This window comes from Genypterus blacodes, unplaced genomic scaffold, assembly GCF_046128005.1.
Source record: "Genypterus blacodes isolate CSIRO-AG114 ecotype Tasmania unplaced genomic scaffold, CSIRO-AGI_Gbla_v1 ptg000076l_1, whole genome shotgun sequence".
NCBI classification, from domain to species: domain Eukaryota; kingdom Metazoa; phylum Chordata; class Actinopteri; order Ophidiiformes; family Ophidiidae; genus Genypterus; species Genypterus blacodes.
In genome coordinates, this window is record NW_027466885.1 from 5,731,837 (window position 1) to 5,759,488 (window position 27,652).

The 27,652-nt window shown below is 45.8% G+C and overlaps 1 protein-coding gene across 3 annotated transcripts; it reads left to right on the forward strand.

The window, feature by feature from the left end:
• plod2 (procollagen-lysine, 2-oxoglutarate 5-dioxygenase 2) lies at positions 1 to 27,652 on the forward strand. 3 transcript variants are annotated; one of them, XM_076158184.1, is made up of 20 exons: positions 1 to 489; positions 9,790 to 9,881; positions 10,696 to 10,832; positions 12,526 to 12,689; positions 15,409 to 15,521; positions 15,603 to 15,666; positions 15,935 to 16,032; positions 17,032 to 17,133; positions 19,098 to 19,223; positions 19,305 to 19,426; positions 20,145 to 20,249; positions 21,078 to 21,203; positions 21,799 to 21,940; positions 22,949 to 23,011; positions 23,950 to 24,063; positions 24,383 to 24,448; positions 24,681 to 24,785; positions 26,080 to 26,226; positions 26,343 to 26,468; positions 26,600 to 27,652. In XM_076158184.1, the coding sequence occupies exons 1-20, from the start codon at positions 378 to 380 to the stop codon at positions 26,753 to 26,755; spliced, it is 2,280 nt and encodes a 759-aa protein (XP_076014299.1). In that variant the 5' UTR covers positions 1 to 377; the 3' UTR covers positions 26,756 to 27,652. The 3 variants fall into 3 exon arrangements, with proteins under 3 accessions (XP_076014299.1, XP_076014300.1, XP_076014301.1); XM_076158186.1 differs by lacking the exon at positions 1 to 489 and adding an exon at positions 9,351 to 9,522; XM_076158185.1 differs by lacking the exon at positions 22,949 to 23,011.

A 27,652-nucleotide genomic window follows, 5' to 3' on the forward strand; every position in this document is an offset into this window, starting at 1 on the left:
CACTCTCACTTTCAAGACTTTCCCTCTCTGTCTCTGTCTCTGTCTGTCCCTGTCTCCATTGTCTCTCCATGGGCTGCGACCTCAGCGGGGATCTAGTGGCTGTAGCTGTAATTACTGGATCCCGCCCCCCGCTCCCGGCCCCGTGTCCCCCCCAATGACTCTACTTATACGAGTCCCTGAGCCGGTGGAGGACACATCTGTCTCACTCTGCGCCCCTGCGACCTGATCTCCATCTCGGGGGCTCCGCGTTTGGACTCACTCTATTATTTTATTATCGCGAGAGTCCGAGACCCTCCAGCAGATTCCTGAGCGATCCCGAGCACCGGGAGCTCAGTCACCCCGCCAGCCTGCGCTCTTGTCCGGGTTAGACGCGCCCCATGACGGCTATGGAGTACCTCAACTTTGGCTTTGTGTTGTCCTGCTGGATGAATGTTGCTTTTGCTCTGTCTTCTACTGAAAACAGCCGAACCCCTGCGCCGATCCCTAAAGGTAAGAATCCCACTTTCCCCCGGTGGATCCTTTGTGTTCTCACCCAAATTCCTAATTTTTCCACCCAACAAGAATTCACGATTTTCCATAAATGTAATTAGGCAGCTCCAGCATTTATCCTCACGTGTGTGTGTGTGTTTATGTGTATACATGTGTGTGAGTGTGTTTAGTGCAAACATGTGTCGGTGCGTAAAATTACAACATAGTGTTTGACAAGAAAGAATCAACTGCGGTTTCTCACAACCTGGCGTTAATTTCACGCTGTCTGCAGGCAGCTCTCATGTCAAAACTGTCAAGCAAAACGCTTCAGGTTGATTATGTTACATTGCATGCACATCATTTTAATGAGACTTGGAAGATTTGCCCTGAGAAAAACAAATTATGAAAAAGAAATGTGCACAACAGGAGAGAATCAGGTTGTGAAAGTGTTAAAAACAGCATCAAGAGGCAGAATTAGATAATTTCTGCCTATTTACATACTTTGCATTTGCAGAACTTGAATGAAATGAATATAAGTTGCAGCAGGAATATAAATACCTGTGCTGGACCTGTTTTACCTCCTATAATAATGTTGTTCATATGAGTTGGTAATAAGGAGGCTGTTATGTGCCTGAGCAGGAGGATCAGCTGTAAACCTGCTGTGACTGTGCTGCACATGGAGCAGAGCCAAGTGGGACCTGCTCCCTCAGCTGTTACACACAACACACAGTACATACATGCAAACACTTACATTTACATCTCCCCACATGTGCCAAAACTTTATTGACTTGTTCGAAAATCCATCCGGATTTAACATGTCTATGTGGCTAAATTGCTTTCAATTACTATAAAGCTCATTTGAGTAACACACACACAGCCCCCCTCTCAGTCAGGGGGCGACTTGTAAAGAGCTGCAGACGCTCCATAAGTGGACTCATGTGTCGGGGTCATAATTAGGCTACTGGAGGCTTTCACTTTGGGTGGAGAACCCACCCAGGATTTGGTAGTTTTTGCTGGGTGAGGCAGTCTGCTACCAGGACAGGAAGTCACCAGGAGCCTTTGGTCTCTGCGGGACAACAAAGGTTCTGGTCTCCACCATCAGCCACATAAAGAGGGAAAGTGTTTGCACATGGATGGATGGATGAGCCGGGAAGAGCAAGGCGTTCATTTACCTTTAATGTTCATTATAGAATCAGGAAAAGTGAAATGTTTGAGAGATGATACCCCCCGAGGAATTATAATGGATTTGAATCTCAAACAAATAACCTATATAAAGAGAGAGAGGGGGGCAGTTGACCCGCAGCTGGGAGCTCCACCCAGACTCACACTTGTGGACTACTGCAGCTCCAGTGTGTGTTTCCCACAGCTGGGCCCACTGGATGTACCACAGAATACATAGATAGAACATTTTATATATTGGCTGGAAAGACTGTAAAAGCCTTTGAAACTCGTAAACTCAACACTTGGAATGTATGAAAGACCTTGAAACACGATGGCGTTTGTTTCTGATCAATAAAGAAGCTGTTGATTCGTACGGCCAATGATCCAAAGTGTCTGCAAAACTTGCCTTTTTTGGGACATTTTTGGTTCAAAATCTGTCATCATAGTGCACTTGGATATCAAACTGATGAGTAAAACAGAAGAGAATCAAAAACCGCACTGTGTATCGATTTCAGCCCATCAGAGGCTGTGTGGGGAAGCAGATGGGTGCAGACATTACAAATGTAAACAACCACCACCCTAAACAAACAAGTGAGCGATTCTCCCTCTGTGTGTTTATTTAGTTTCTTTAATCTCTCATGGAGAACGTCACATAAATATGCCTCCTGGAATAACATTTGCTGCTTATCTCTTGGTAAATGTTTGGTAAAACTTTGTGATAAACGGGACGGTTAAGAGTGATGGGAACCTTACACTGCGAAGAGAAAGGAAAAGGAAACTCCACCTCACACGTCCGCGCTTGCTATACTGCCATACTGCGCAATGGTTCAGTCTGTTATGTGTAATTCTAGTCTCATGCGCTGACAAACCCAGTTGGCAGACGGAACCTGTAATCAGGTTGTGGTACGTTGTCACATATGACAGCCAGATTGATTTGGTGCCACCGCTCTCTCTCTCTCACTCTCTGAGTTCTGCCAGTGGTGGAGTAGATAAGATAACAACCTGTCTGTTCCCGTCCTGCAGAGCCACCAGTCACCGGTCGCCCCCTGCTTTAGATGTGACACTTCAGGACCTCCGTTTACAGATTCAACATCCCGTCAGTCAAGGTGCAAGTTTCCATCAAGCATTAATCTGCCAGATCTGCATCAATATGTGGATCTACCTTAAATTGAACTTGTTCAATGTCTTAGTTCTTGACAAAATAAGTCAAGGGCCCTGTCTTGCAATGTCCAAGGAAGCAAAGATCCTGCCTTCCTCCATGCAGGCTCCCTGACCGACCAGTAGGAGGTGCTGGTGTACGTATATCGCTTGTAGCGTAACAAATAAAGGATATTTAACGTTTAAGTAATTGTTTTTAGCCCTTGACACTCTGACAGACAAGTAGGTATTCCATTTGAGAGATTATTATTTTTAATGAGCCCATAATTTTAGCTCCTCCTTTGTAATCATTGAAGCCTGTTAAAATGAAGGAGGCGTGCCGGCACCAAACCCTTCAGGGGCTTCACTTTACCTTCTCACTGCATCTTCAAAGTCGCTTCCTGCTAGACAACTAAGACACATTCAAGGTGGTGGTTTGTGGCTAGGGATTAAAATACTCTTTTCATTTCACTTTCTGACATATTTTAGTATGAAAGTAGAGATTTATTCACCGAACTGAAGGGAAAAATAGCTTCGTAACACATTTTAACCTCCCAGTTCTGGTGAATCATTGATGTTCCTGTCAACAGTTGTCAATTTAAAGCTAAAGAGGAAATGATTATCCTTCTTTTAATCATTACCCCATCAAACACAGAATTTCCCATCTTTTTCCTCCATGGTTATTGTTCCTCTGTATGGTAAAATAAATAAGGTGCCGATGATTTAAAAGGACTTTTATGACAAGTTTTTCCCAGCCTGCGCCGGTGACATGATGCCATATAAACTCGAAGTGACTGTGGTTTTGACACGTGTAATTGAAAACACAGCCTGTTCCTGCGGATGTCACTACATGACTGGTGTGTTACGGAGCTGGTGTGTTTTATAAATCATCTAGCCTTTGAGGCATCGTTTGGAAATAAACTCTATTTTAGTCTGGGACGGATTAAAGCATGTGTGACTAACTGTCTGCAAGTGACCGATTTGCTAGTCTGCTGTATTCAGCCTTGACATCGGGTCGCTGAGGTTTAAGTAGGAACGCATGGATCAGTCTTCCAGGTAACGACGATTACGTTTGTGAGCTAAAGACGAAGATCTGCTCGTCCAGGGACATCGTGTTACTGTTGAGCCCAAGCTGCTTGTGGTTAGATTAAAATTCTGATGCAAGTTCAAGCTGGGAAAGTGTTGGGTGGTGGTGATCTTTGTGTGTGTGTGTGTGTGTGAGTCTCTGTGCTGTCGGCTTGTATGAATGTCTGTGGAATAAAAATCAATGGACAGCTGTGTAAGTCATTCGAGGGTGTAACAGGATATTTTAGGGTTTGTTCTAAAACCTTTACAATGCTTAAATGTGCAAGAAAAAACAACAAATTGACCCCCTGCACACTGAGTGAAAACAGGGTGTTTTTAAGGCTCTTTCCCTCTACACAGGAACAAAGTGTGTCCAGCTGACTTCAGAATACGCTTTGACTACACCAGCTGAAACACGGCGTCTCCTGGATCGGACAGACAGGAGTTTGTTACCATTATGCGATAAACCGGCGCAATAGCCCCGCCCCCTGGTGCCTGTGAGTCCAATATGTGGAAGAGGGCCTGAAAATGAAATGGTACCCTCGGGCCCAAAGAAAATCAAGAAGTTCTAGCCTGAGCTGGAAACACCCACAGACCAAAACACTTTGTGTGTGTTTCTAACGAGGTGTGTGTGGCGCTCCAGGGCCGTTTCTGTAGGTGTGACCCTCAAATTCAACACAGACATTCAGACTCATACTCAAACTGGATATTGTATTCAAAGAAGATATTCAGAAGAAGTCTTTTCTCTTTAAGATGATTTTAGTGGAGCAGTGTTTTAGTTAATGAGACAGTACACAGTAGCAGTCTTCTTAATCCTCCCCTCTTGTTCTGGTTGTCACATCTCCTGGTTCCAGATGTGAGCCAGATTTCTGTCGCTGTTCTCACGCTTGAATGGGACTATTTTAGTTTTTAATAAGGTACAAACACATGGGGGAGGGGCAGGGCTGGAGCTAGAGCTGGTTTGTGGCTGTAGTTCTTATGTGTTAATGCACATCAGCTGCATCGACTCCCAGAGGTGCCAAAGCCTCTGTGTGCTGTAAAGACCATCTACGTTCAAGCAGCACCCAGCCTGCTCACTGGACGCCGCCCCTCACACGTTCACCCTCCCATAATAATAAATGGATTTAGCTTCAACTCTTTGCTCAGCCAGAAAAAGAGTTTCCATAAAGCTGGGTTAGAATCCCTCACTGGCAGATGTGTGTTGAGTCGGGCAGAGAAATCTTTGGCATAAGCAAGTTGGAGATTGTGCTGAATAAATAACTGCAACATCTTTGACTTTGATCGCTAAATGCTCGGATCAGAATTCATGAAGAAATTATCAAAACTTCGTCCAGGAATGAAGTTCACCATCAATCTGAAGCTTCTCCAGCGTCTTAAGTTCAACTCAGATCTTAATAAATGATAAATCCGTGTGATTGTAGCCTTAACAGAACACAGGTATTCACACACTGATGTGCCTGTTCCTACGCCAGCTTGTAGCTTGTTCATTATAAGGAAATGAGAGCTTGGGTGTGCCTGGCTCAAACACTGACTTATTCTGTCCATGTTTCATGTGTGTCTGCTGAGGTAATACCTTTAAAAAACTCTGCCACACTGTTTGATTTGGAGCCTTCGGGAACATGTTACCTCCATTTCTGCCTTTTTACCGTCTTGGCCAAACTTGCAGGAAAGTGCACAAAAATGCGCTTTGGCAAATTAAGGTGTCCTACTAATTTTTTCTCATTACGCGAGCTGGGCTTTGAAATGTTTTCACAGCGTTACGTTTCAGTCGTTCCTCTGAGTTATGCGCCGAGCTGTTTCAGCTGAACAAGCTGTCACAGCACAGTGTTATTTGAAATTGTGGAAAAAGGGGAGGATGAAGGCTCATTCATTAGAAAGTGCTGGAACGCCTCGCCGAGTTTGTTTAACATAACACGTTTAGAATCATTTCTTAGTGTTCGCGCTCGTGACTTAATATCCCTGAGTCCCTCTGCTACAACCAATACATCATTAGGCGAGGAACAGAATGAAACTCTGAATCAGTTTTGATGTTGTTGTATTCATGCTTTGTCTACACTTCATATATGCCTGGATTATACAGTTCCTCATGCTGACTGTGCAGACTGTTGAAGTGATGGCAAATATGCAGTATGTATAGAAGCAAGAGAAATGGCTGAGAGTTTGGAGGAGAAGCTGGTGGAGCATGTCAGAAACATCAGTATAGCTACCGTGGAATCGTCAGTTGTCACCATCTTTGTTTAGGCTATTGTAAAAAGTTGTTTGAATGTTTGGGGCCTGACATCTAGTGGATGGATGAATATAATTCACCAGACTGGAGTACGAATGTGACATTAATCCTGGCCTTTTCTTGTTCCATTTAAGGATTAACGTCAGATACAAATTAAATTGAGCTTGTTTGTGTAGTCAGTGTCAATTTGCTGGAATAACCAAAATAGGAGAAGAAGAACGATACATGAGGCGTCTTTCCGTTTAGCAAGAAAAGCTTACTTCATCTGGTGAGTCAGGGCTTCTGCTCGACAAAGTGTGAAAGTTTACCTAGACTGTGCCCCATGTGGTACACACACACACACTTAGAGACAGGGAGAGAGAGAGTGCTGTGTGTCCATGCCTTTCTTGGAGAGGACTCACAGTCTGAGCTTGCATTCCTCTCCTCTGTGGGCTTGGTACAGAGCTGTCAAGGCGAACAAACTGTTTACTCTGACCAGTCTCTCGCCCGCCGAAATCAAGGCTGTCTAGCAACCTCCCCTGAACGCTGCCATGTGGCCTCCTCCCTGAGCCTCCACGTTACAACAAATTAGCTCTGGATTCACAGTTTCAGACTGTGTGAGACTCCACTGACTTCACGTGTTTGTATTTTTCTTACATTTTAGATAAAATACTCTGCAAAGTCAACTTCAATGACCAGAAAACTACACATTACGGTTTAATGATGCATAATGAGGGCAAATCTCCAGATTGGCCTGCGGGACATGTGCAACGTTCCAAATATTGTGGGGAATCGGAAAATCATTTGTGTGTGGTTTTGGCTGGATAAGAATGAGCTGTGAGTCCCTGCAGTGTCGCCATACAGGTCCTGTCAGTGTGTTTATGTGCACTTTTTAAACTTCGATTGTCTTTGTCCTAAATGCATTAGATTCAATTTTCCTCCAAGTGACTAGATTATGTGATTGATTCATGCGTGCACACAAACATCCTCCATCAGCCTCATGTATACTCGGAGAGTGCTGGAATCCGTCCATGTGCACGTCTTACTCCTTCACATGGACAAATATGGATTTTGTGTCCTGAAAAGGCTTCTGGGATGTGTTCAAGTGCTAGTCAGAAGCTCTGACATCTGAGTATTGAAGGTTAGCAGGATAAAAACCTTTTTAAAAATGCAGGAATCGATTGAACCTCCGTGACACTTTTCATGTTAGCGATCTATTTGTATTAAAAAGCTTCCTCACCAAGGCAGCTGGTCGAACTATGTCTCGCACATTGACCCCGTAAGGACGTTAGCGCTAAAGCACGTTAAAGTAAACTGGAGAGAGCTCATGATAGACAAACTGTAAATCTGTGTTGTATCTGGAGACGATGTCAAGATGCTCAGCCAAAGTTTCCAGCGTTGGATCTCACGCAGGCCAGCATAATTCTGCTGCTCCAAAGACTCAAGAGACTGGTTTTCCCCCCGGCAGGAGAAGCAATAGAAGCAACTTGTTTAAATCTTCCAGTCGCTCTGGTAATGTACGACATATAAAAGTGTCTGTCTCATCTCTTTGTAAATTAGAGATGATTTGTTTCCCTGGGGTGTATTTAAGTGGGAACTGGCTTGTTTGGATGTGCTCCTGTGGCCTCTGAGTGTGTGTGTGTTTACGACAAAGTGTGTTTCTCCTTAAGGTCAGGTCAGAAGGCGGGGACGGTTAATTGGTTGGGGTCGTAAATCTTTGTTTGCTGATGGGAGAACGTGTCCCTGCCATCACCAGCTGAAGGACAAGAATGTGCCGAACACGTTTCAGAATGCGACCTGAGCGGAGCAGGTGTCTCCCTAAAGTGCAAACTCGCCCGCTTACTGCTGAATTCACATTTTTTGAAAACAAAAATGAAAACCATGTGTTGGCCACAATCATAGTAGAACGTAACATTTTTTCTCGGTAGACCTCGGTGCACAGATGCAGTATCGTCTTACAAGAAACGTCACAGAATCTTCTGTAAGAAAGGGGCTGGATTAGGCATCGTGTGAGTTCTGAGTAAATACGGGGAATATAATCTCAGATTTGCTGCTGTTAAAGGCGAAAAGATCCTTCATCATCATCATCACCGCTCACAGTCAGTAACTGCCTAACCCCAACTCCGCCTCTGTGATAGGAAGGAAATCTTGTAAACGACTCTCTATTACTGTTGAATGTGTTATTTTACAGCGCTCAATGCAAAATGTGTAACCCAGATGTGAGAAGCATCATCATCATCCTCCCCCTCCTTGTCTGACATTGTCCTAAACGCCCACGCACCAACGAGAACAAGAACAAGTAAGCACCTCCACAGAGCAAACCTGCCCCTCGCTTCCCAGACCCCGTAGCGATCCGTCGTCTGTTAGGTTACGGGCGTTTACAGACAGACGGATGGGGGAATGATAAAACGTGTCCCGGCAGCAGCGCTGGAAGAGCCATTATAGCGATGACGGGGGCCACCGGCTAGACTGGGATGAGAGAATGGCTGAAGTCGGCGTGACAGGAAATAGAGGCCGGCGGGATGTAACGCAATATGGTTTGTGTGGACAAGCGGGTGGGAAGGGAGTTGGAGGGGTGATAACTCCGATAGTGTATTCCCCTGCTTTTCCCAAGGATTTCTCAATCTCCAATTATGTTGACCTTTGACTCTTTTCTCAGCACTGCAAGTCAATGCCAATGAACACAACACTAGAGTCTGCCTGGAACAACTTGGACTCTGTTTATTTGTGTGTGTGTGTGTGTGTGTGTGTGGAGTTTTCCTGTCTTCCTGAAAAGTCTTGACTCCTTGTTTTGGGCAAAGGGGGGGCTTCCATCTGACCCATCATCTTGCACTGCAGCCTGGTGAAGGAGCCAGAGACTGAGCTAGTAACTGTATTCATAGGACCAAAATGACTCCTGTGTCCTTTATTGGGGAGCCGAGGAACGTTCCCAAGTGTCTGAACAGGCACTGAGGTCATCTTATCAAAGCCATACTAAGAGCCAGATATAAACACACTCATGCTTCTGCTATTGCACTCGCCAGTATCAAATAAATAGTTTTTTGATGGGCTTCAGTGGAACATGGTGCCGTGTGTTTAATAGAAAGCATTCATCCATAAAAACAGTCTTGTTCAAATTGTGCTAATAAATCCATATTAAAACGTCAACAGCTTTGCGGCTTTGTCTGTTTTTTACTTGTTGAGAAACTTGTTGGAGGCAGGAAACCACTTGAAGCAGACTTTGATAAAGCCGCTCCGGATCCGGCGTGTTTCTGTCTCCAGGATGTCGCCGCCTCTCTAATCGAGGAGGCCGACTTTCAGTTTCGCCAAATGTTCTCCTTGAGGTCGTGGTGTTAACTTCCACTCGGTCAAACCCCCCTGGGAGTTCTTCCCTCTCTGGTCAGCGGAAACGTCCTGGAGATCTGAGGGAACTCCTCGAACCCGGCGCAAGTGACATGAAGTCTGGGGATAAATATACGTTTCTGTTTTTCTATGAAATTGTGAAGGTTTGTGCCGTAGAATGAGTCGTTTAGATTTACGGTTAGGCTGCTAAGCCAAATGGTTAGCAGATTGTTGACTTAGGTTTGAGGTTTACACGGAACTTGGTTGACCAAATTTGGATAGTTTTTGTGGCGATCTTAAAACGGAAACCAAGCCAGGATATACCTTTAAAAAGCTCCATATGCACAATGTCAACTACAGGAGGAATGTACTTGACTAGTTGCCAGCAATATGCGATTGGATGCAATCAAACTCTTTTCTTGATCTTTCAGAGAACCTGCTTGTCCTCACTGTGGCCACAGAGGAGACAGATGGCTTCCACCGCTTCATGCAATCTGCAGACTATTACAACTACACTGTGAAGGTGAGTAATGTTAGACAATGTACAGTGGTGGCCAAGCTAAACATTCCACACACACACACACAGTGGCCAGATTGTCTTTGAACACACACACACACACACACACACACACATACACTATCCCAGTCTGACTAGGCCAATCAAAGGAAACAAAGAAAGGACAATCATCTTGTGTCCACATTTCCCCTGTTGTTGCATGGCGCTGTTGATTGTCCTCCCACACACACTTGCAGACACGTCCTCCCCCCTCATTCGTGCTTCTTCACACAAAAACACACACACAAAACACACACACACACACACACACACACACACACACACACACACACACACACACACACACATTCTCAGCGGAATATCTTTGACAGTCACTGTGGTCGAGCTGTGAGCCAAACTGGTGTCAGAGTGAGAGTCTATATTGGGTTTAGTTTAGTTTCCTGTTATTTGTTGCTGGGTTCTGTTGTCCCTTTGGGCTTGTTGTACCCTCACCCCTGCTCAGCCAGATTAAAGAGACACTAATGGCAAACAATGAGTAACACACGAGCCAAGGAGCCGCTAGGGGGTGTGTGGTTATGTCGGTGTCGAACTGCAGATCACATGGGAGCAGAAGAGGCTTTCAATCATCCGTTGCAGAGAAAAGAACAATGAAGAAAAGACAAACATTTAAACAAACTGCATCATATCATTGATTTATGACACAGTAAGGGTGCAAGTGCATTGTGGGAACCCACAAAGAACTTCACACACTAGCTGAGTTGCTTTTAATAAACTGAATAACTGCAACCTAATGCTGCTTGTCCATCATGTGTTGTTGAAGGTGTTGGGAATGGGCGAGGCGTGGCGGGGAGGCGACGTCGGCCATTCAATCGGTGGAGGACAAAAGGTCAGACTACTGAAGGAGGCCATGGCAAGTCTGGCCGATCAAGAGGATCTGGTGGTCCTCTCGGTGGACAGGTATGTTGTTACCCCGGTAACAGTTCAGGCCCCGGAATGTTTTTTGTCCCTCTTTTCTGAATTGATATTTGCAGTCATTCCCTCTGTCACGGCTCATGTGTTTGTTTTCACTGAGCCCTTTGTTGACGCCTGCTGCCACCCAAACACTCGTTAAGTTTAATGGAGCTGCGACCTGACTTGAGCTTTTATTCCAAACAGAGAAAGGGAAGTAAAATTGTATTTAATTGCTGTGTCGATTCACGAATTAGGAATTAAAACAATTTTCACAATTACAGCCTGACAGAAACGTCTTCTCAGCCAGCAAAGGCATTATTAGAGAGCTTTTTTCCGGATGTGTGAGCAGAGCGCTGCGTGTCTCAAATGCAGGTGAGCTGAGTTATGACTTTCCAACGCCGATGGAAAGTAACGCTGGGTTAATACGAGCAGTTTGGAGTAATAACAGCCTGGCGTCGCAGGTCCTCAAACAGAGCAGAGGATGATGATGCCTCCCGTGCCGATATAATCACCGTGCAAACGCGCCAACGCCCTTGAAATGTGTCGGGTAATTTTAATATAATTTCCTTTCCTTGAAGGAAATAATGGTGGTGCGATACATTTCTGCACAATCTGCACTTCACAGAGAATTTTCAGCAATTGAAATGCGTTTGAAACTCCTTAATGATACAACTCTGATGTTATCACGCCGCATAGAGGGTCTTATGTTCAATGCCCTCAGAGCTTCTGTCTTGTGCTGCCCAAAAGGCTGCAGGAAGTTCAAAGTCACAGACTCATTTTCAGAGTTAAAGTTTGGTCTTTAACTTATTTGATATGACTTTTTCAAACAATGTCCAGAATGTTTTCTCCATGACCGTATAGCTTTGGGTCACGCCGTACCGGTAAATGTGATGGATGGTTTATGGAGGAGACGCTTGGTTGAACATGTGTCAGCCAGATGTAGATTCAGCACTGCAGCCTTCCTCACCTACTGTACACTTCCCTTCCTCTAATGGCATGGCCAGCTGAGGAGCGAGGGCCAACTGCTGCTCAAATGATGATGATGATAATGAAAAACGACATCGAATCAGCTGTTGAGGATTTATTTTGTTAAAATTCCTCCAGCTTCGATGAAAGTATGTTTAGCGTCAATATTACTCAGGAGTATTTCAGGAGGAAATAAGAAATGACCGATAAACTGACTTACTACTGTTATTTCACATCCCAGTAAAGTAAAATGAGCAGAAAGGACATTTGCTCTTTAGGCAATCTTTGAATGTGCTTAGTCAGCATGTGTGTGTAGGCGTGTAGGTGACAGGTTTGTCTGTCTGTCTTACATCTCTCATCTCGTACACACATCAAGTTGTTTGTGTGTTTTTGCATCAACGTCTGGCAAAGCGGAATTCCTCTCAGCGTACAATCCAGGGACGGGACGCTCGCCCCTACAGACATCCCCTCGCTCGCCCCTACAGACACTCCCTCACTCGCTCGCCGGTAAAGAATGTTCGATGTTTACGCTAAGTTGTATCTGCATATCTCAGTAAGAACAAGCTGCAGGCTGAACGTGTCTGATATGAGATACAGACTTACAGCTGTAAGTGAAGGGTCTGCACAGTTTCTGCCCCCCGAAGGGTGAAATGAGGAAAAAGAGAAGAGAGAGTGCGAGAGAAAGGATACGATATGGATCTGTCATGTTACATCTTCCCTCCTTCATTTTCAGCTACGATCTTATCTTCGCTGGGGGGCCCGAGGAGATTCTCAGGAAGTTCCAGCAAGCCAATCACAAAGTGCTCTTCGCCGCCGAGGGACTGATATGGCCCGATAAGAGACTAGCTGACAAGTACCCGGTAGTCCGCAGTGGCAAGCGCTACCTCAACTCAGGAGGTGGGTCCCTTTAAAGTTTTTGGTCTTTGGTCACCTGATTCCTGATTTAATCCTGCTGCTGGAGACCCACGGTACTCCCTGTTTTCCATCTCTCAGGGTTGTATACGCTCAAGAACTACAATTCTAGGGCCTTAGTGTTAGTCAAAGGACATAGGACGAGATATTTAAAGAACAACTCGTCCCAAGAAGATGAAGACAACCAGGCAGGTATCAGAATTAGAAAAGACAAAGCCTGAATCAGTACGTCTCCGTCCTCACGTGACGTCCTGCAGCCCAAGAGTTCTACCTCGTATGGTGCCTTCACCCGACTCTGACCCCAGGGTAGGATTAGGGTTACACCAACGCTACCCTGGTGTTATTCTAACCCCAACCCTGAGATTAACCCCTAACCCACCGCACTCAACATCTGCATTCTAACTATCACCTGAAACGCTGAAACCACTTGAGCTGATTATTGTTTGTTAGCGTGACGGTTATTGGGTGCACATTATGTATCATTATGTGGGTGTTACATTATATATCCCATATGGCGTGGGCGTCCTGGGATCACCCAGGAGCAGCTGGAGGATGTGGCGAGGGAGGGGGGCGGGCGGGGGGGGACATCTGGTCTGGGGCCAACTTGATGGAAAGGATGGCGGGGTTTACGTTTCGTATGGGATGGAATACTTAGTTTGAGTGTTTGCTCCAGTCTTCAGGCACTCGCGCATTTCACTTTCCCCTCAAGCTTATTTATAACCTTGTCAGTTCACAGGTTGAAGATTTACAGGCCGTGTGTGGACTTCTGTGAGGGTGAAGCTGAAGTGCATCCTCCACGTTTGCGGTTGAAAGAAATGGCGTGAAGAAATGTTGTTTTATTTTTTTTTTAAACATGAAACCGCAGGACGTTTATTATTATCTCTTGCTCTAAAATGGAAGTATGTTCTTTCTCTGTAAACCGGCTCTTGGTGGAGTCATCGTGGTATTTCCTGTCCAAGAACGGGAGGTGACAGAAGACCATTCATGTGAACGTTTGACTCTCTCTCTCTCCCTCTCTCCCTCTCTGCTAAACAGTTCTAGAGGAAATAGTGTGTGCGAGTGTGTGTGTAAACTGGATAGACATTGCATGTTGTCATGCATAATCCAAACCATCAGAAGAGTTGTGCCAGTCCAGTCTGGATTGCTACTTTCCACTGTGGTCATCAGTCTGGCCTGACCTCCCATAATGGAGCCGGGCCTTCTGTCTGATCAGAGACTGTTTATAGCGCTCATTGCCATTGACATGTACATGTGGATTTGTTTTGGCCCTCAATGTGCCACAGTTTGTATAAAATTACAGGTTTTGTTTGTGTTTCTACGGCTACCGCCCAAGTGAGCCTTGTGTGTTAGGACATCTGCTCCTGCAGCTCTGTGTCACAGAGAGGCCAGTGTTTCACAAATACAGGCTAGATACAGGAGAGTTTTATGTGCGTGTTTACTTGAGCAGATAAAGCTAGGAACCAGGCTGCAGCAAACGGCCTGTAAACCACAGTAGGGAGGGGTGGTGGGGTGGGGGGGACTGCAGCGCTCAGCTCAGCCCTCAAAGATGCAAAACTCTCACGAATTCCAGGTGCTTATCTGGGAAGTCGTATTAGGAAATATTAACTTGGAGCAGTCTTTAATCTCATCAATATGGTCCCATTGCTCACATGTGCTTCCAATACAGCACCGTTGTGGAAATTAGAGTGAGTGATGTGTAGGGACGAGACAAACACTGTGATCGTTCTTGGAGATCTTTCACTTTTTGCAAAAACAAGCTAAATGCAACTATTTGAAAAGGGTAGTGGGTCACATGGGGACGCTTCCATCTGAGCCATCTGTGCTCTGCATGTATCCTGCTTCCTGCGAATACCACAGGGCCTAAAAGTTGCTGAAAGTGTGTGTTGTTTGCTTATTGAGTGTAGAAGAAGTGTTCACAAAGGGTCATGACAAAGATCACTGGAATTGCCTCAAAATTATAATTGGAGATGCATCTTTTTTGCTCATAATGCGTACAAATTGTAGTCCCTGTTTTTTGGTGATTGTGAGCTGCTGCCTGATGGTTGAGTTGATACCTGGAGGTTACAAACACCATGACAGCTACTTTTATTGCTTCGTGTTGCATGCTCTCCCTGTGCATGCTGTGCTTTTCCAGCTATAGCAGCGTGTGGGATGGTGATTAAAACCGTAGGCCCAACCATAATTTTGCGGGTGAACTGCCAGGAAAGATGGTGGTGAAAAGGATTTGCATCAAATGTCACGATTTCTCAATTTGACTACTGCCACGTTTATTATCTCCCCTTTGGTTTACCTCAAGTCACTCTGTCTGAAGGTTTTTCTTCCGTGATTGTGCCCAGATAACAGCACAGGGCAACAACACAGCCGAACCCTGCAATCTCCTGCTGTGGTCGGTGCCCTTGAGTATGGAGACTGGAGCAGATCTCGCTGTTTGAAAGTACCAGAAGTTCATTCATAACCGATTGTACTTTCCTCCTTTACGTCTGTTACACTGCAGGCTGCGGGAACTAAATGCTCCCTCTGCTTGGGATTGGTGCCAGAAATAACAAATTCATGGTTCCTTGAGAGTCTTGAGGCCGAGGAGCATATTTGCCAGCAGATGTAATGGACACCGACATTGTGCTCGACTGTGTGCGACCTTGTAAAAGCGTTTCTCTCACCCTATACTAATACTAATATTACGACTTGAAATGTGTTTAACGGGCAGGTATTATCGGCTACGCCCCATACGTGAATCGAGTGGTTGCGCAGTGGAACCTCCACGACAATGATGATGATCAGCTCTTCTACACTAAAATCTACCTGGATCCGTTGCAGCGCGTGAGTACTCTCTCGATCCCTACATGTAGTCTGAAAGTTCAGCTGTAAAAATGATCTCAACTCTGGTTTCATGTTTCCCAGGACACCCTAAATATGAGTTTGGACCACCGGTGCCAGATTTTCCAGAACCTGAATGGGGCTGTCGGTGAGAAATCACAGAAAATCCAAATAATTCATCCCATTTATTGCTCATCTGGATCAAATTAGGTCAAATGTGTACAAACTAGTTGTCTCAAACTCACATTTGCATGTAAACCTTGTGGATTAATTAACTCATTTTGCAGTGATCAAAGAAATAGTGCATGTTTACAGTTTTGGCAGTTGACCCTTTAAGTTAAAAACCATCCCAGCTCCATGTGGAAAGATGATTTTCATAACCTGGCCTGAAATGTCTCATGTTCCGCTTTTGGCAGACGAAGTGCTTCTGAAGTTTGGAACAGGGCAAGTGAGAGTCAGAAACACAGTGTACGACGCTCTGCCAGTGGTCGTCCATGGCAACGGAAAGACCAAAGTGAGTAAGAAGCTATGGCTCGGAGCATATGGTATAGATCTCCTGAAATTACCTCTGAAACGGCGCAGTTACGGTACAGACGGCTGTGAGTTCATCGTGCTCAGATAGGAATTCTTGAACGCTGTTTGTGTCCAAGCAACATTTATCACTGGAGCGAATCGAGCATTCCAGTGTCTAAATCCTCACACAGCTAGAAATATAGAAACGGACACTGCTGCTCCTGATGCCTCTGCCAGTGAAAGCTCCCATGCCAGCTCATTATTCGGCAGAGGAAGGAGTGAGTTCTGGCCGCATCAGGATGCGTCTGCCATTTTCTCTCTGCTAGAGTGAGGGGCTGAATGACCCTGTAATCATCCTCCAGAGTCTCCTCCCCCGCCCCGAGCTCCTCATCTCAGTTCTCGCCATTAGCGGCCGTTTCTGGTCCTCCTTGGTGAGGGACCAAACCCACGAGCATTGAGTCATTCCTCCCACAGGGCTCGACATCTGGAGGGGAGGCTGTAGATGGCAGATTACAGAATCCGTCTCCTAGCGACGCTCCTCGGCGGTTTCGGCCATCTGAGCTGCCTCGCTTCAGTTCTGAGAATTCATTTTTGATTTTCCAGTGATCTGTCCATACTGATCTGCTGACAGTTCATATATAAATACAGTCACAGTTTAAGGCCTGTAATGACAGACACAAACGGCAGCACACTGGAGAGGAGACGTTCCCAGGCTCTTCACACTTGGAATAATCACACTCAGTTGTGGGTGAGGGAGACAGTTACAGCCCGGTGAGCTTCAGTCTGACCTTCACGTGGTTCTGTCTGGCTGTTGCTCGCTCCTATTATAAATCAGAGGATTAAATGTCTGCAGTCAGCTTCCAGGAGACGACATTCCAATCCACATATCCAGATAATGTTCAAAGCGTAGCTCCCCTGCAGCCGTGCAGAGGATGAGACACGTTCTTTGTGCAAATGTTAACTTCACACATTCACCTACTCTAATTTGTTTGCCTTACAGATGTACCTCAACTACTTGGCCAACTATGTCCCCAATGCTTGGAACTATGAGCATGGCTGTAGCCACTGTGATGAGGGCACTGTGGACCTGTCTCAGTTAAAAGTAAGTCCCTCCCGTCAAGCTGTCTCTGCCCATTAGGGCTGCCTGACTACTGTTTGAAAGATTTGCGTATTTGCTAAGGTCTTATGAATGAGCATTTAAAGGTTTGGCCATCAAAACTCTAATAATACTAATAAAGAACAATAACTACATCCAGGTTTTTTGTTGTGCTTCCACCCCAGAGGGCAACAAAGCTTTTGAAAAGCTGCTGTGTGTTTTCCACAGTCAGCAGAGTGAAGAAAAGGGAGGAGAAGTGTTTACAGTGTATGTGATTCAGTTACACCATATTTGTGACCTCTACATAATTCAAGTCAAGCCAAACACGAAACAATGGATAACTGCGTATAAATAATGAGTGGCTTTGCACTTGGGTACCAGCATAACAAACGAGAGTTTGAATACTTAGAGTATGGATGTGCCCTGCTCTCCCTTTTTCGTGTTTTTTAAATGCTTCCTTTGGAAGCCTCTTTTCAGCCTCCTCCTTTTGAACAGAAGGGAACATGCATCAATGTCCAGTCCTCCAGCAGGACCCATCCATCCAGCAACGGCAGTGTCCAGACAGCAGGAGCGGAGCCAAGCTCATCTGTTTTCACCGTAGGATGAGATAAGCCAGGTTGTTAGTGCTGCACACACACCCGCTGGTCCTTGTGGACCCTCGTGAGTGCCAGGGAAAGTACTGGGGGAAGAGGAAGCACTGTGCCGCTGTGGCTTGTTGGGTTTTCAGAAGGCTTCATTTAAAGGGGTGTCACTGCCTTTTAGCGGGCGCCTCAGCCTGGGGTTTGTCCACAATAGAACGTTCTCGTGGTTTCTCTGAAAATTTGTCACAGAGTTCAGCCAAGGCTGGCAAACGTATGCATGGCCGTCAGGAGTGGCAGAAAGTAGGAAATGCCTCTGTGTGGTTGTGTCTGTCAAAAATACGTCTGTTACCCAACTGTACCAGAGGACTGAGGGAAACACACGATCTTGCTTCATTTAATATCTGACTGAATCTGTTGCCTCACAGCTGAAAATGTCAAATAACATTGAGCTGCACAGAGAACGCTGCACGTCTCCCGTTTCTCTTTCCATGTCCCCGCAGTGACTGTAATGCTGTATCCATAAAAAAATGTTCTTGAGCTGTTTTAGTTGCCTCTGTCACAATGACCTTTCAAAGTAAAGGCAGTAACACTTTTAAGGCTTTTGAAGTAATTGTGGAGGCTTAAGGGGCATTAAAGCTAAGACGATCGGTTATTTGCTGTGCCACCTCGTGTATGTGGGTTCTGACGGATTGGATCTTTTGGAAAACACTGATCACACTGCGTCCACGTCTCTGCCAAACTCAGGTCACTGCAAGCTGACCGAGTACCAAGCTTTTTCCCTAGCCGAGTGTGTGTGTAAATAGGTCTTACAAATGAAATTGAGTTAAGAGCTCATATTTGTTGTTTTCGTGCCCCTCCCATTCGAGAGCACATTGGCGAGACTTACTCCCATTTTGCCCAGAAACAGTCCTGCGGAACCGACAAATTAGACGGTTCGGTCCGTCTCTGGTTTCATCCCTGGCCCAGACCTTTACAGTGAACTGGTCAGAGAGGATCAGCAGACCAGACTGAGCTGTGTGGGCTGGAGCTGGATTGTCATGGGAAATAGTCTCTGGTCTCTCGATTCTCCGTCTGTCCTCCTTTTCCTCGAACAACGTGGCACATCATTTTGCAATTACAATTCTGTCCAAAAGCATAACAGTTATGTCCCCATTCGTTCTGTCGGACAATCTGGACCAAATCAACGACAGCAAAGTGACATCGAAGCAGACACAGGCGAAACCACTACAAGTTACCCATTGTTTATGAATTCAATCAGCGCAAATGTGAAAATGTGAATTTAGCTCGCGTCTGAAAGTCAAATACAGCCATGATTGATTTTAAACAATCTTCCATCAATGGAGATCGTTTATTTGACCTTCTAGTTATCTGTCTGCCTTCTCTAAACAGGAATATCCAAATGTGCTGGTTGGCGTGTTTATCGAACAGCCGACACCATTCCTGCCCGAATTCTTCAACCGGCTGCTGACCCTGGATTATCCCAAGGATAAACTCAAAGTCTTCGTCCATAACAACGTGAGCACACACAGCTGGATGATGGACTCCCTGCCATGCACAACTACTGTCTCATGTGGCTAACGTTGGCTCTCTTCTCAGGAGGTTTACCATGAGAAGCACATCCAGAGGTTTTGGGAGGAGAACCGGAACACTTTTGCCAGCTTCAAGGTCGTGGGACCGGAGGAGAATCTGAGCCAAGGAGAGGCCAGGAATATGGGAATGTATGTGTGCTTATTCCGGGTCTGTCTGTGTTCCTAGTGTGATAAGATCTGCTGTCCCGCAATGGAGACGCAACCCGCCACACAATATTTGAGCCAATTACAGCTCAGGGACGGAGACCAAGGGTAGAAAAGACAGTAGACGGTTCCTAAGGACAAAACTTCCCACATTGTTTGAGTCCTGTCTCATGTTGTTTTATCTCAAATCTTTTGAAGCACATTAGGGTCTTTGACATCTAAGACTCAACCCGAGTTACGGCGTTGCTGCGTTGTTGCTTTCTGACATAATACAAAGTGCTTTCCCACTGTAGTCCAAATGATAAACTGGTCTTAATCTGATATGTGTCTCGCGAATCACAGATGATTAAGTGCTTATTCCCTCGCGCAGGTACAGTCAACCTCCTCCGCCTCCTCCCCAAATTGCTCCTGCGTGGGCCCGTCCTGTCATCGCTCTGTGTTGCGTAACAGTTCTGTTGTCATGACGATAGGTCAATCTGTGAGAGCAGACGTATAATAGAGGCTCGTAATGTTTATTAGCAGCCTCTAATCTTGGTTAACTCCACGCTGCGTGAGTCAAAGTCTGTAATTGAAAATGAAAGCCCAAGATCTGATGTATGTAAACTTGTTGCTGCAATTATTTCCAAGTACCTCATTGACCCCAATCATTTTTGGATTGAATAATCCCCCCTCACCCTCCCCTGCCTGTTTTTCTGCACATCAGGGATCTTTGCCGTACGGATGCCACGTGCGACCACTACTACAGCATCGACTCGGACGTGATGCTGACCAACCCGCAGACGCTGAAGAACCTCATCGAGCAGAACAGGTAAACACATCGCAGACTTCAATGCGCTGGAACCACGTCTACAATTCTCCGAGATGGTTCTTCTTTACGCTCAAGTTCCTGTGGTTTAAAGTGGAGTGAATGGAAGCTTAAAAATAAGCGACCCCGGCATCCTGTTTTTGCTCCGGGGCGCATGGAAACGGGTGCAAGGACACCAACCTCCGAAATGCCACTTTGCATTAAAACAAAAAAACAAACACGCATACCATTTTCCCACTTATTTATACAGCTCATGATTGTGTAATTGTCCCTATAAACTTCCCGTCTGTGTGGCTGCGGAAAAGTTTTGTGATGTGCTTGAGGCATGCGAGGCCGAAAACCATCCTGGGATATTTAAAGACTGCATGGGAATTCTTTGCTCAGGGAACATTTAGGAATGAGCAGAGGTGGGAATCAAAAGTATGTTGTAAGTCTTGGCACTCAAGACATAAACTTTTGATTTGAACTTTCATTTGCTTTGCAAGTCATATCGCGCTCTAGACATAAACATTCATAATTGAAATGTTTTTTTGAGCTGAATTCGTCTGAGATTGTATCCATCTGTGCCTTCCAATCTTCCGGAGCAGCGATGGAAACATGCCGTCACTCTCGCTCCTTTAAATTCAGAGAAATCCAGCAGATTCAGTGTAAAAATCAAGCCTCTGGTTTGTGTTACTCTTCCCCCGACGATTCGTTTCTCACTTGGCGGCGATCTCGTTGTTCCATTAGAGGGTTTGATCTTCTTGTCTGTATGTGAAATGTCATTTGGTTTCATTTACTGTGACAGACTCACACTCTCTTCCACTCTGCTCCCGCTTTCCCTCCCGACAGGAAGATCATCGGCCCGCTCGTCACCCGTCACAGCAAGCTTTGGTCCAACTTCTGGGGAGCCTTGAGCTTGGACGGTTATTACGCACGATCTGAAGATTATGTCGACATCGTGCAGAGGAAACGAGTGTAAGTGAGATGTTTCACCTGGGCATTTCCATCGGTGCGACAGTATAGAAGCTGAGACGGCGTGTTCCCGTTCCCTGCCTTTCTCCCGTGTGTGTGGCAGATCTTTCTAGTCAGTGTTAACAACCAGAAAGCTCCCCGCCGCCACATTTTTCAATGCTGATGTGGAACAAAGAGGTGTGTGTTATAAAATGATGCCATTCCATGCAGGGCAGCTCGAGCACAAACGGCTGGTGTGTGTATTAAATTGAGCCTTGGTGGGATTCATCCACAGAACCTAAAACAATGGACTGGGTGTGTGTAGAGCTGCAGGGCCTCTTCCAATTGGGATAATAAAAAGTCCAATAGAAGCTTTAGTGGAATGGTTCAATTCCCAAAATCATTGAAATTGAATATTTTTTCTAAATCTAATTGTTAAACTGAGTAAATCCCCAATAATATGAATCAAAAGTAATATTGTGTTGAAATACAAAAACAAATATGAACTACACAAAATAAGCATTTTGATTGATAACTGGACAGGAAGCCTCCGCTCACCTAAGAATGTTAATTTTCTCGCTCGTCCTTGTTCCTCTATCTCTGACTGTTGTCTCTGCAGTGGCCTGTGGAACATTCCGTACATGGCGCACACGTACCTCATCCGGGGCGACGTGCTGAGGACCGAGCTGAAGGAGAGGAACACTTTCGTCCTGGAGAAGCTGGACCCCGACATGGCTTTGTGTCGGAAAACCCGGGAGCTGGTAAGAAGGAGACGCCACGGCCGTCTCGGCGTTATGCACTTTGACATTGTCTAGTGTTTTTAAAAGACGCATCTGCATGAATATAAAGACAATTTCAAATGATTGTACCCGAGAAAATCAACCTGCTAGTTTAAGAGCTAGAATGCGATGTATTTTAACCTGGAAAAGTTTGCAGTTCAGTGGAGGCCAAAGAGGGAAAACGGGCAAGTATACATGAAGGCATGAGCGTCCTCTGTTTATGACAGCGTCTGTGGTGCATTCAGGTTCTTTGCTCTGCTCGTGTCCCATCATTCTTTACCCTTCTCTCACTAGATGTCATTAGGTGCACTCTGATGTTCTAATTTTGATCATCCTGAAATCGGCTCTCGTGTTTTCCCAAAAGAAAAACAAGAATAACTGCTGAAGGAAATAAGAGATTTCCTCAGCGGAAATCTATGAGGAGACAGACTTGTCCCCCCCCCCTTTGAAGGACACAATCTGTTTCGGATACCAGTTAATCACAAACAGCTCGAGACAAGGAAGTGCGGTTAGTGTCGGTATGACTGATGCGTCTTAGCCCCGCCCACTATTGGAGCGGGAGGGAATTTACCCAAATTAGGGCACGTGGGATCGATTTAAGAGCTCTGGATCGCACCTACTGCCATATTGGCTCGGCCGGAGCGTCCAGCTGCGGCGTTCCGGCTTGCTGACAGAACGTTTGCTGCTGCTGCTGCTGCTGCACCTCATTCAAACTTGTCTCCTCTGTTAACTCGTCACTAACACGCCGGCATGCCTGATCCAAAATCCCACTCCCCCACCTGGCAAGCTTTCCTCCATCCCATAATAACCTCCTCCCCTCCCTCCCCCCAACAAAGAAATCATCAGCTTCAGAGGGAATCTTGCTCCTTTGTTTCCCACGCAGGTGCATTCTGATCTATGTGTGACATAAACACTATACCTATATGTCTTAACTCTGCATCGATGAAGTTATGTTACACTATTTACATGATGCTTTTCCTTCGTTTTTAGACCAGTCACAGAGAAAAAGACTCCCCCTCTCCGGAATCATTCCATATGCTCAGGCCCCCAAAGGTTTCCATTTGTTTTGCTTATAATTCTCTGGCAAACATACATTTCCATTGGGTTTCGTACGAGGGAGCTCTCCCAACCTTTTGTTCCATCTTTTGTTTTGGCGTATGTCAAGAAATGCCCTCTGATTCGATTCCGGTTTTGAAATTGCTGCTGAGTGACTTTCCGTCATTTCGTCTGGGCGACCCTTTGGGAATCGATGTTGACCGTTTGTTGTGGTGAAATGAACTTTTGGTTTTTGGAAAACGTAGCGAGAGGAACACACACTTTTTTGGTAACCATTTCTAAGAGGAGAAGAGAGAGGAAGTTGACATGCAAGTCCCCTGTCCTGATGCTTTACCCCCCCAAAGATCCAAACCCCCCCCCCCCCCCCCCCCCAAACACACTGACTGATCCTCAGACTAGGCTCTTGACCAAAGCTCCTCACCATCTGGCCTCAATCGCACCACCATCATTGACCGCATTCATGAGCTAAAGACCCAACATTGTCCCAGTTCATCACCATCTTCATCATCATCATCCCGTGTAAAGCCTAGTCTGATAGTGAGGCCAGACCCTCCTTGCCTCCCTGTGCTTCACTGTAGAGGGAATACCATTCCTGGATTTGCTGCCCAGCACCCCTCTGTCCCCCCCCCCCTCCTCCCTACACTGTCCTGTCCACACCCCTCCTCCATCCATAAATAATCCTGGATTATTTATCTGGCATTTGTGTCTCTGTTGGTTCCCTCCCTAAACTGATTTCAGTGTGTCTAAACACACTTAAATCTCATCCCTGTGCACATGAAGTTTCTCAGTTTTTTTTTTCTAACCAACGATGTCGTATTGAAGGCAGTTGACCATGATCATATCTCGCTTACAGTGTGTTTACATTCAGATCTGCATGTGTTGTGTATCTGTGCTGAATCTTTCATTTGCAGAGCTGACTGAACTTTTTTCCGCAGGGACTCTTCATGTACATAACAAACCGTCAGGACTTCGGGAGGCTTATTTCCGCAGCCAATTATAACATTTCTCATTATAACAGCGACTTGTGGCAGATATTTGAAAACCCTATGGTAAGTTCACACAATCTCTCTCATTGTCTCATCTCGTTATTAAACAAAATTTAATAATTCAGAATTTTTCCCGAACAGGCCCGATGAGTGACGAGCCTGTGAGATATGATTGTAACCATTCTAAGACGAAATGGAAAGATGGCAGATGTGGGGAAATAATGACTTAATTGTGATAAGAGATTGCTCAGATTGACTGCTTTGCTGGGCACGTTGGGGCCTGGCAGGTGGGGGGAGGGGCGGATTCCTTATCAGTGTGTGGTATGCAGGTCAGCAAGCAGGCAGAGAAATGGTCGTTAATCCTGCATTCTTTCTGCTGCAGGACTGGAGGGAGAAGTACATCCACAAAAACTACACACGAATTTTCACTGAGAACAACATGGAGGAGGTATGCGTGTGTGTGTGTGTGTGTGTGTGTGTGTGTGTGTGTGTGTGTGTGTGTGTGTGTGTTTGTGTGTGTGTGAGAAGTAGACGAAGAGAATGACATAATGTTTGAGCACAGATACTTTACCATCTGGTTTTACTCTCAACAATGAGTAAATTTGGGATTTAATTGTGAGCCAAGTCTACTCTCAATAGTCACTGTGTGACAATGTGTGTGTTTGTGTGTGTTTCTGCAGCCCTGTCCAGATGTGTTCTGGTTTCCAGTCTTCTCAGAGAGGTTCTGCGACGAGCTGGTGGAGGAGATGGAGCACTTTGGCTCGTGGTCCGGAGGCAAACATGAGGTGCGTCCCGTTGTGCCACGGTCACTGAACACAACACCCTCATAAGGTTTTCTGTGGGAGCTCGTCCAGAAAGCTGCTGCTCGTCTGGTGTTCAACCTTCCCAAGTTCTCCCGCACAACTTGCCTTCTCCGTTCTCTACACTGGCTCCCCGTAGCTGCTCGCATCCAGTTTAAGACTCTGGTGCTAGCCTACAGGGCAGTGAAAGGAACAGCTCCTTCATACCTCCAGGCTATGGTCAAGCCCTACACCCCCGGCCGACCACTTCACTCTGCTGCCTTCAGGCGACTGGCTGCCCCGGCGCTCAGCGGCCCCTGCTTGCGATCGATGCGGTCACGGCTTTTCTCTGTTCTGGCACCTCAGTGGTGGAATGCTCTCCCGACTGATGTCAGGACAGGGGAGTCGCTGCCCATCTTTCGCCGCAGGCTGAAGACCCATCTCTTCAAGAAACACTACCCGGATCCTCCCTCTTAGGACATCACCTACTCTGTCCTAGCTCTTCTGATGCTGTTTTCTAATCTTTCATTTCTAATTTGTCCTTTTTTCTCTTTTATTTCTAATTTGTCCTTTTTTCTCTTTTATTTCTAATTTGTCCTTTTTTCTCATTCATCATAGTACCTAACTTATTGCACTTCTACTCTAGCTCTAGTTATGCTCTTAGCTGTTGGTTTAGGAAGGAAATGCGCTTACGATTTCTTGTGACCTGAAGTTCTTTTATCTACCTTTGTTGAACACACTTACTGTAAGTCGCTTTAGATAAAAGCGTCTGCTAAATGACCGTAATGTAATGTAATGTAATGCGTTGAAAGGTATAATAAGTGTGTGTCATTGGCCGAACCAGGCTGTTTTCATTCAGTGAGCACATCCTCGCTCACAGCAGTGGGTGCATGTGGGTGTTTTCGCACATCAACGCTTTAAAAATGTGTTTAATTTAAAATAAATCCTTAAATTACAATATGAGCATGGAAATCTGCGCACGTCCCCTTTTAGGTTCTCAGTTTTTCCATTACAGTTGTGCGTCAGATCAAGGAGAAGTTTCTCGGGGCCACGGGATTTTGTGGTTTGAGTTTTATATTTATAATGTCTTCTTCACGGGTCGTTTTTAAATTGGTAATGAATGTGTGTGAGAGGCAGAGGTGGACGGGTCATTAAGCCTCACACGGGCAGGCAACAGTACGGCCTGCGGTTCCACAGACACACCTCATCACACACACACACACACCGAGGCTACTGGGTAATATGTTCCACCGTTATTCACACCCATGCCCAAAGCTCCATTTGGTCTACTTCTCCTCAGGACAAGCGGATCTCTGGGGGCTACGAGACGGTGCCGACGGACGACATCCACATGAAGCAGATTGGCTACGATATGGAGTGGCTGCACTTCATACGAGAGTTCATCTCGCCCGTCACGCTAAAGGTTTTCTCTGGTTATTACACCAAGGTGAGTCACACACACGCAAACACGTCCGAGGTCTCGTTCCTGCACGTTTGTGACATTCTTAGACCGAACGTTGCACGAGTGAGGCTGACTGCGTTGTGATTGGCTTGCAACGGCAGGCTTACGCAGTGATGAACTTTGTGGTGAAGTACACACCAGGGAGGCAATCGTACCTGAGGCCTCACCACGATTCCTCCACCTTCACCATCAACGTTGCCCTCAATGAAAAAGACACAGACTTCCAGGTGAGGACTTTCATTCAAGCTCCGCCTCTTTTCTGCAGAGCTTTTTCCTTCTTCACGTTAACGTGCACCTTACACCCTTGTCTCTCTCTCTCTTTCTCCCCCTCTCCTCTCTTTCTCCCTCTCTCCTGCAGGGCGGAGGCTGTCGCTTCCACAGGTATAACTGTTCCATAGAGTCTCCCAGGAAAGGCTGGAGCTTCATGCACCCGGGACGCCTGACTCACCTGCACGAGGGCCTGCCCACAACCAATGGCACCCGCTACATTGCAGTGTCCTTCATCGACCCTTGACCCTTGTCGGGAACATTAAACGCGTTGCTGCACCAGGCTTTGCTTTATTTTTCGTCTCGTTCGCTTAAACGCATCTCGTTTTGCTGATGCGTTTTTTTTTGTCTTTTTTTTTTTAAAGCAATTGATGATTGCATTTAAGGGCTCTCTGTTAAACAGAGCGTAGTGTGGGGGAAGGGAAGTGGCAAAAGTCGTTCACACTTACAAAAAAAGCAGGTTCACCATTGAGCAAGGCACCGTTCAGTCCGGTAGCCAATCACAGGGCTCCGCTTATGCACCATCCGCTGTTAGCTAGCACAGTAAAACTCGTCATTATTTCTACCATTTTTAGTGATAGATTTGACTAAATGTGCTTTAGACTAAATGTTTTTCTGGCGTCTGGCGTTCGCTCACCAGGTGTCTAAGAGGAGAAGAGAGAGGAAGTTGCAGGCAGGCCTTTGATTGGACCCTGATGGATCCTGGCATTATTAAAAATGAAGGTTACGCCCTCCACAATAAAAGCTCAGCGGATCGATCGACCCAGTAAGCAAACATCTGCGAAAATACAACGTCCCCGACCTCGTTCAGGCAGAAATTTCACGATTTATTGTCGATTCGCAGGCACGTTGCTTCAACCTCAGCTGTCACTCACACACACACACTGTGGCTTTCGTCTGTCTACTTGTGTTTCAGGTCAAATGTCACTGAAGCGTTTCTACTATGATAAGTCATCGTTTGATTATTATTGGGGCTAATCGGCGTTTCACTCTTCTGCTTTAGACAATCTTTCTACCTTTTTTTTTTAACACAGTCAAGTATAAATATCAAATTATCCCACATTTGGTACATTCCTACTAAAGGAAAATCTCTATTTTTGTAATTTTGCACACCAGATTAAAAGTAAGGATGAAGTTCAATATT

Bases quoted from the DNA above. Each gene is read 5' to 3' on its own strand.
- plod2 (XM_076158184.1), top strand. From the start codon at position 378: ATGACGGCTATGGAGTACCTCAACTTTGGCTTTGTGTTGTCCTGCTGG. The intron at 9,882-10,695 runs GTGAGTAATGTT...GTGTTGTTGAAG, and splicing joins ATTACAACTACACTGTGAAG to GTGTTGGGAATGGGCGAGGC. The intron at 24,449-24,680 runs GTATGCGTGTGT...GTGTTTCTGCAG, and splicing joins CTGAGAACAACATGGAGGAG to CCCTGTCCAGATGTGTTCTG.